Raw genomic sequence first — 9551 nt, 5'->3', positions numbered from 1 at the left:
ACCCTGTGAGGTGGATTAGAGAGTGACTGACTCAAGGTTACCCAGCTCACTTTCATGTCTAAGGCAGGACTAGACTCATACTCACTTGGGCTCCAGCTTGGTTTCTTAACCACTAGAGTAAATTGGCTCTCATGTATAGGAAGTCTTAAGACAGATAAAGAATTAAATATAATATGCACTAAGGTAGCACAGGCAAAGTGGGACCCTAAAATCACTGCATGCCTTTAATTTTCCCATTTGCAAGCATGTCAACAGAATTTAATTGGGTTGATGTACAAGAAGATGAGTTGAACAACTGAGCTGAAGCAGGGCCAGGATTTTGCTCCTTTAGCATCTTTCAGGGACATAATTAGCCTACTGGCTGCTTAATGCCCCTATTTTATTTCATTTTATGAAAAAAATCTGTGGGGAATTGTGCTGCTATTTGGCAGTGCTAGCCTGTGAGATATTACATCCTCAAAAAGAAGACGAGATTGCTTGCAACACATGGCTTCCCCACCTATTTGAAACCATTACTACAGCTGGAAAAAAATGAATTAAATAAAGTTCCTCATTATATTAAATATAAATTAATCAGAATTAAATCTGAATATATCATATTTATTTAACAAATAGAGATTACGTTCGATAGGGGAAATATTATTCTGTAACTGCCAAGGCAATCTTCACCCGCCTTTACATATTCAAAGTGTAAGAATTTTTGCCAGATGGTAACAGCACATATGCTAGAAATCTGTGTGGATTAGACAATTTTATATCTTCTTTTTTCTAACAGTTTCTTTTTGTTTTACTTTGCTTTGGCCTATGATTAAAAGGTGTTGCAGCAAACAACTTAAATCAGTAATCTGTATGTCAGAATAAGTCTATATTTTGAAACAGTTTATTTCATCAGACGAAAGTAAATCAGCTTAAGTTTGGCAGATTCTGTATCACTCCTATTTGCAAAATTAATTAAGATGTTCTTTAAGGTAGAACATTTTTATTTAATTCTGTTCAGAGAATAATTGAACATCTAAAAGGCCAGCATTCCCATTGTTTAATATTAACCTAATTATTCTTTAGAAGAAAATCAATACTGTTTAGGTAAATCCTGTTTTTAAAATATCTCATTATTTTAAAAAGAATTTATTTTAATCCACCATGATTAGTTACAGAGAAATTTTACTGGTTATATACAAAAGATGTTAGTATGTAAAATATACAATAGTTTGCTGACTGAAAATTCAAAGTAGGCTAAGTAGGATTAAACTTTATAGTATATGACACCTAAGCATCATATTTTAAATTTAATTTCTAACTGCCATCTCTTAAGATCTTGTTTATTCATATACAGATTTTTCTGCCAGAAAAAATGATACCCTTTTAGTTCTTAAGAATTTAACAATACATTTGTTATTTAAACAGAAATTAAAAAATTTCCTGCAAAATAAATTGTTCTGTACCTTCACTACACAATTAATTAGAATTCATTGAATAAATGTGCAAAGCAGAAATAAATACTGGTATTGTCATTAACACATTTTATTCTATAATCAACAGATTGATGATCAGAGAACAGCTTTCACTAGCAACAAAGTTGGCAAACCTGACTGAATTCTATGAAGCACTGCCTATTTCTAATAATAAGTCATCTGAGCAATAAATTAAAGATTAACTTCTGAAGGGTCACATTTTAAAAATGATAGTTTATAAAGTGAATAACATACTTTGTATTTTTGCCTAAAACATAATTATACACCAGCACTAAAGCAAGCCTTATATAAAATTATACATGCAGCTTTATAAAAACAAATCTTAATACTTCTTTGAATATAATCAGTCATGCTAAAATGTCACCTCCCTTATTTATGTCAGCTGCTGAATTCTAAGTACAAACTGAACTCTGGACATCTGCTGACACAGTTGTAATTCAGACATCTCAACCATTTGACTGACAAGGATAACAGATGCTGACATTATCAAATGCTGCTATACTTCTTTCCATGGTCACTTTTTGCCCTGATATAGCCAGTACATGAAAACTGCTGCCATCTAAAAGAATGCTTGAACAGCTGGACCAGTGCAGTCCCATATTATTGACAAAAATAGATACAGTTTTAAATGTTCAAGTCTTATATATGATAAATTTCTATTAAACCCTAAGCATAAATGTACTGTATATTTAGAGAAACCTGTCTTTGCAATAATATTTTTCATATAACTTATGCATTATTACAGCCCAAATTAATCTTACCCCAATTTAGCATGGCTTACAGTTCACAGGTCTTCAAACAAAATGCTAGTCTACACTTAAAAATGAATCCCATTTTATTAACTAAACACATATGCATATTAAATTATATGCTGAAATATGATAACTATATTCCAAAAATGGTGAAATCATTTTTCAAAAACAGATGTAGATAAAATATGTATGGAACAAACCTGGTAACAGAAGAAGTCTTTTAAAATAAAACTCATATTGGAAATATTAACCAGAGTTATACTTGGGAACAATTATAAAAACCTTATGAAACTGTTCTCTAATTAATTCTTTTCTGTAAACTTCTGTAAAAATATATTCACATTCTCACCCAAGAAACACAAGTAATTAAGAAGGAGAATTACTGCAAGCCATAATTGTTTTCTTTGATGGTTTAGGTTTTCAAGTTTATTTTTTCCTACCTTTAATATAAAAATAAAGCATTATAAACAAAAATTAAAAGAAGGGAGTATATGATTCCCCATATCTGCTTTTTATTTAATGGAGAAACAGCTGCATGCTTCCTAAACTTCAATTTATTTATTTAATAAATGTATATGGACAACCATCTCCTATAAATGGTTCTGAGCATCTAACAATTAAAATAGGAATAAAACCAGAGTAAAAAAGAAGTATAATTGAAATTAGAAACAACATAAATAATAAAAAATAGCAGCAGAGAACATTCATGACATCACACCTTCATTATAATCATGCTCAAGAAACTGGCTCACCATACAATTGGGGTCCCAGGCTTGATGGCAGAATTAAAGTTTTCAATGCTTTGCTTAAGCTGGTAAAATGGAATCAAATCACATGTTTAATGGATTTGGTCCCCTTCAACCAGCTGTAGCTGTGTATTGATCACTACAGGACAAGTGGTTTTATCAACTGTTTTTTACATAATAGGAATATTAAAGAGGGAAAGCCTATACAAAACCGACTATCAGAACCTATTCTGGGAAGATTAACATAACTTTGTTCCTTTTCTTTTTTTCAAGACAAGTTTGATTCCTGAGGATTTTATAGATGCATTCATTTGGTTTTCTTGGCAAGAATACTGAAGTGGTTCACCATTAATTTCTTCCAGTTTGGACTTCCCACTGTAGCCTATAGTACAACTATTTCCCAGCCATCATCCATCCAAATAATATGTTGGTTTGATCTTGCTTAGCTGAATTCTTAGATACTATGCTTCCAAAAGAAAAGGTATGCATTAGAAATTGAGCATGTACTGTAGGAATTTTACTGTGAAGTCTCTTTCTCTTGTGTATTTTGACCTGACTAGACCAGAAGCTAATGTAATTTCAGCACTGGTGATGGATCATCATCCTTTACCTGAACTTTAAGAATTTTGGAACTAATTAGACAGCTGATATGGCATGAACAGTTTTGCTATCAACAGAGGAAATAACCTGGAACACAGAAGGAAGACCTAAAGGGACTGCTGTTGGTGGTCCACATTCACTCCAGTATTCACTGCCTAAGGTGACTATCTGTAATGGCTGAAGCTGCCAAGGGCAGAAATATAATTTAAAAAAATAAGATTGTATCAAAACACTGTATAGAATGGGCAGAAAAGTATTTTACCACATAAGGGGGAAAAAAGAGACAAAGAACTTAAATCCTGAACCTGACATATTAACATAGTTGGATTAATAAAAAAATGCAGTAGTTAATCTTTGTTATTAGAGCAGCATATTTTGCAATAAAAGCAATTTATGTATTTGAAACTTGAATCTTCCAGTGCTAGTCTCATGAATGCACATTTGCTTTCCTAGAAATTCATTTCCATGCCCAGGGTGAAGCTATAACAAGAACCGGCAATTCTCAGGTTGGATAAAACCATTATGTAAGCAACGAATGATGTTTCACAATCTCAAGTACAGGAAGATATTCAAATATCTCCAGGTGCAAAAAAGCAGAAGAAAAGCCTAGAATTTAAATGGAGGAAGAGGGGAAGGAGGAGGAGGAGGAGGAGGAGATGATCTATGTTCTGTAGTTTATAGATTTTCTCCACACATGTGGCTTTTATCTTTCTGCAAGAAAGCAGTTCATCCTGCAATGTTGTATTTATGAGTCTATGGGGTTGTTTGTAGAATCAATATTTATTGCTGTGCTTGCCATAAAGTCTAGTACCATCTTACTCTGTTGAAACAGCTAGCCTACTTTAGTAACGTAAGAAAGTAAAATATGAGATAGTGATCACTACTAACTGAAAGTTTTTAAAAGGGACAAATTTATCGTTCCCTATTAGCTATAATAGCTTAAGGAATCTTCAGATTTAAATGCAATTGGTCTAAAAATAACAGATACAGAATGAAATTAGTTATGAGAATTATATTTATGTTTTAACTGTGGATTTGGGGGATTTTGGGTTAGACTTTGGATTTTATCCATTATGGCACACAGATGGGATCTCATAGAAAATGTTTCTATCTTCTATAGAAGCTCAAGATATAGTTAAAGCTGATTCTTCACTTTCTGCATATGAACAAAATAAAGAATTAAATTAGTAGCAACTACAAATAGGGTGACAAAAATGTATGCAACATCTTTTCTTTTTCCATTAAATTAACACTCACTGTTCTAAAACATAAATTAAGCTACAGTCCGAATAAAAATACCATTAAATCACAAGACTTCAGTGAATTACTGTTGGATAATGTATTTTCCCATCTACTACCTTGTAGTTTTCAACCCAAGTTCTGAAGGCCAGTTTTGAATTAATAAGCTAACTCCAATCTAAAAAAACGCGCTGCCAAATAGATACAGACATCATTGATTCCACTACTTACTTTCATAATTGAGGGATCTGTGGAAGACATTTTTTCATCCAAATACAGAACCTCAGTCTTCATGACTACTAGCATTACATTATTAATAACATTCACATTAACTATTACAGAATGATTAAGTGGCAAATGTACTAGCCAAAGCAATGGCCCATGGTTTGCCAAAGATTAAGTATGTCATCCAAACAACAATGCACAGCATTTTCAGACACTGCAAATAACATATTGTTAACTATGGCTTCTAATAGATTTATTAAGGTGATATTAACTTACAAAATGTAATGCCATTCTGTGAACAGGCACATATTCTTCTGGTAGCACACAGTATTCAGATTCAAAATGAAAAAGGTGTTTTAAATTTGGCATGATCATCTCACTGAATCTTTCAGTGGCATTTTAAAAGTTGGGTCTTTTGTCTTGAAGCATGCCCAAAATATGCTACTGACAGGTACAACAGACATGTCCATGCTAAATCCAATAAACCTTTCTCACTTTAATTGCTATCATCTTAATTCAGATACTGTACAAACTTTCAGTATTGTATATTAGTCAGAGAGAAACATGGATAGAATTTCTAAATAAACAGATAGTTAATGATTACAGAATATTATTTAAAAAATTCAGCCAATAGTTCTCTTTATACATTCATTTCAATTCCCTTTTGGGCAAGAGCAATTTTAGTTACACTGACATACCAGCTAGTCATGACATAAATTACAGCTTTTAAACTTAATTACAAGATTGGGATTATCATAAGCTGGTTGAAAATTAAACTTTTTTAAAAGTAGTCAGATCTAAATGAGTCTGTGGCTGAAATCAGAAAATGTATCATGTTATAATGTGCTTCACAGGCACAAGAACAGTGCTAGTGAATTGGGCCAATGGCCTGTCCAGTTCAGCACTCTTTGTTCAACTGTGTAGAGTGACCAGCCAGCTGCATTAGATCAAACATGGATAGGACAGTGATAGTCCTATACTGTTGTTGCTTCTCAGCAGATGACATTTAATATATTTGCATATGATTCTGTTTCAGCAAGTAATAGTATGAAGGCTCAGAAGAAAGGATCAAAGACTAGCAAAAAATACCAGGGCTGTAAGCTAGTCTAGAAAATCAAAACATATCCCAGAGGAAGATGCTCACAATTTAATTTTGCTTTGTTGTTTTAGTTACCAACTATATGAATTCATTAGAAGTCAAGTTCAATTCAAAGGCATCTTTATCTCAGCTGCAATCCCAAAAGAAGCAAACAGCCAACAACAGGGGTGTCAAACTGCTGGCCCACAGGCCGGTTGCATCATGCAGAGGCCGCGCCCACCCCAGCTCCAGCAATGCGAAAAAAGTCACGATACATCGCAACACATCACGTGACACGTTGAGTTTGACACCCATGGCCAACAAGAATAGTAGTCACCGATGGAATTAATTTCAATGAATTTCTCTTACCATTTTAAAAACTAAATCAGCCATCATGTCTAATGGCAGCAAATTCCACAGCTTAACAATAAGGCTTGGGCAAAGCCTTTAAAATAGAGGCTTCACAATATGCATAAGCCCATACGAAGCACTTATTCACAAATCATTAAAGAAGCCATAAGGTTTGCAAGGTTCATACAGCTGCTTTGAAAGAGGCAAAAGCAAAGCCAAATGGTTGTATGCGACCACACAATATGGAAATAGTCAAGAGCAGCTGCACAAGCTTTGCAAGCATGCTTTAGCAATTTGAAAAGAGGGGCTTTGTATACATGTCCTCATGTTACAAAGCACTTCTTTAAAGGCTTTTCACAGTTCTGTTAATTATTCATTCTGTAAAGTAATCAGTGGTGTGAGCTGGGGAGGGGGAACAACAAGGGAGAGAAGATCAGATAAAAGCCCCACTCCTTTTTTTCATATATTGCAATTCTGGTCACATACCCAGAGGTGTAGCTTGCTGCACAAGTACAATATTTTAACAAAAAGTCAAAGATCCTGTGGAGATGCTAAAGGTAGTACTTTGTTTTATTGGGCTTAAACATCTTCCATAATTAGTTTCAATGGGTGATTCTGAGTTTTAAATCACAACAGAAAAAGAAAAATATTATATTGGCTTTGACTTTGCATATTTGGTTTGTAACCTATGTATATTAATCATAATATCAGCACTGTTATTCCGCAAGCTTTTATCCCATTCCTCTGCACAATTTAACAGCATGCCTCAAATTCATCACTTCTTAGTTTGTTAATAAGGTGATGGGGCAGAACTTGGGCATGTATTTGTTGTCATAATGCTGCCTCACATTAAGTTTATATATGCATTTTCACGTTCTTTTATATAGTCTTAATCTTTGCAAAATGAAATAAATGTAATTCTAGATTGCCTCATGATGCTTTTACAGACTGTAGTTGTATGAGAACAAACAACTGACTGCACACAAAACAATTAACTATGTGGAAAATTTAGTATAACCTGCATTTGTTCAAATACTCACTACATCGGTTCTATATTGCACAATATAATTTCAATACTTCAACTACTGAGCTATAGAAAAGTTAATGTTAAAACTCTTCTGAATTAATGTTAACATTTTTCCTATAACACTTTGCTTATCAAACATTAGAAAGCAGTAAACTTTTACAATACCTTGGATTTCCCCTTAATGCAGCATGATGAAGAGCATTAAATCCATTGTTATTTGTAATAGTAACATCTGCTCCAGCTTCCAGGAGGACTGCTAAAATATCATCACGCTTTTTACTTATTGCATCATGAAGAGGTGTATCACCCTCAGAATCCTAAAAATAAATATTGGTCAATTTATATCAATTTCTTTATCTCCCTCCCTAAATACCCATCAAACTTCAAGAAGAAAATAGTTAGATATGAAAAAAATGTATTAGTGTTTGGACAGAATAAATCTGTATAATTTTGAATTGACTTCTTAAATTAACACAACAAAATAACATCCTCTGTATAAATGTTAAGGTGCCTTATACCATGAAAGGCATCCATTCTATACTGCTTACCCCAAAGCAAAGTGATTTAATATATCTTTTCTCACTGACTATATAAGCTAAGGTTGATATGGGATACTGATGAAGCATATTTCTGGCAAATGATCCCAATAGAAGGGGCAAGGTTATTGTTTCAGGCCATAAACTGTAGAGGGAGCATCAAGCACAGAAACTATCAGACAGAACACCTACAGAAAATATTCCTGGGTATGATCTATCGATGCAATAAGAAAACAGAAAATGTCTTGAAAGCAGTTTCAGAGAAAGTTCATTTCATGCTACCTTTTAGATTAGAAAGAAAAATGCCACTTTAGTATCTCAATAAAACAATGTAAAAAAATCAAATTTAACATATAACACAATACGTTTCTATAGAACCAGACATTTTAATTAAATAAAATTACTAAAAGACTGTCTCCTCTCATCTATCTAAAAGAAAACCCAGCAAAGTTCAATTAAAAAGTAATATCCTGATGTAAGAATGTAATAAGAACTTTGCTGAATTTAGCCAACAGCACATGTAGTCGAGCTTTCTGTATCACATAATGGCCTATCATATGAATTTGGGAAATTCATAGACGTGGACAATACCTGTTAATCCCTGGCAACTTTTATTTGAGATATGCTGTCCATATTTCAGGAGGTAATGAACAGCCAAGTCACTACTGACAGACTGATCTTTTATGAATTTCTCCAGTCCCTTTTGACAAACATCTATATTAATAGTCATCACCATGCTGGATGGTAGCAAAGGCAGGTATAACAGTAACAAGCCAACAATTTCACAAAACTAAAGGCCCATAAAATAATTCCTGTTTACAATGGCATACATTTCCATTTAGAAGATAATTGTTCCTCAGATTTTATAGAAACCAAAAGCACTGCTCTTAGTTTATTCATCCACATCACATCCAATCTACTATCACCTTCAATATATTTGACGTTTCCATATATCCTGAAAGGAAGGATGGAAAGCTGAACATTACCATGTTCTGATATTACACTCCAAATTATAACTTAAAGTTAAATTAAAGCAAGTTAAATTACCTGGAGACTAGGATGGCAACCAAAGTCCAGTAATGTCTTCACAACTTGGAGATGACCTTTATTCACAGCAATATGAAGTGGTGTCTGTCTACGCTTATTGCGAGCATTGAGATCTGCACTGCCTCTATGTAAAACTTCTATCACAGCTCCTTCATCACCAAAGGCTGCATGATGAACAGCCCTGTCTCCATCTTTGTCCTAAATAATTAAAATTCAAGCTGCATAATGTTTTTGTTCTACAATTTAATGGGAGGTTTTTAAATTGTTTATAGTTAATAAAAGGATGCAATGACATCAAGCATCAATAGTAGATGATGTGTGTGTATAGTTCTACTTCACATTGAGACAGAATTAACATATAAAATAGCAATAGCAATAGCACTTAGACTTATATACCGCTTCATAGTACTGTACTCTGTAAGCGGTTTGCGGTGTCAGCATATTGCCCCCAACAATCTGGGTCATCATTTTACCAACC

The 9551-nt window shown here is 33.5% G+C and overlaps 1 protein-coding gene and 1 long non-coding RNA gene across 4 annotated transcripts in view; one reads left to right on the top strand and one right to left on the bottom strand.

Annotated features, from left to right (window-relative positions):
• LOC107291800 overlaps nt 1–6351 on the top strand; it is a 9062-nt gene extending 2711 nt beyond the window's left edge. Inside the window, exons 3-4 of one of the 3 annotated variants that reach the window (XR_001548982.1) lie at nt 3244–3730; nt 6205–6351. This is a non-coding gene — a long non-coding RNA (uncharacterized LOC107291800). Of the gene's footprint in view, nt 1–3243; nt 3982–4023; nt 4883–6204 lie in introns of those variants that run through there. The other 2 variants (XR_001548980.1, XR_003810519.1) reach the window with 2 other exon arrangements.
• Nucleotides 1–9551, bottom strand: part of MIB1 (mindbomb E3 ubiquitin protein ligase 1) — a 48245-nt gene that overhangs the window by 18964 nt on the left and 19730 nt on the right. Inside the window, exons 11-12 of the mRNA XM_015820768.1 lie at nt 9074–9271; nt 7656–7807 (exon numbers count right to left, since the gene is read on the bottom strand). Coding sequence (XP_015676254.1) covers nt 7656–7807; nt 9074–9271 — 350 coding nt within the window. The remainder of the gene's footprint in view (nt 1–7655; nt 7808–9073; nt 9272–9551) is intronic.

The sequence above is a fragment of the Protobothrops mucrosquamatus genome, unplaced genomic scaffold, assembly GCF_001527695.2.
Source record: "Protobothrops mucrosquamatus isolate PMUCROS unplaced genomic scaffold, P.Mucros_1.0 scaffold_11, whole genome shotgun sequence".
NCBI classification, from domain to species: domain Eukaryota; kingdom Metazoa; phylum Chordata; class Lepidosauria; order Squamata; family Viperidae; genus Protobothrops; species Protobothrops mucrosquamatus.
This window is presented reverse-complemented; position numbering and strand designations above follow the sequence as displayed.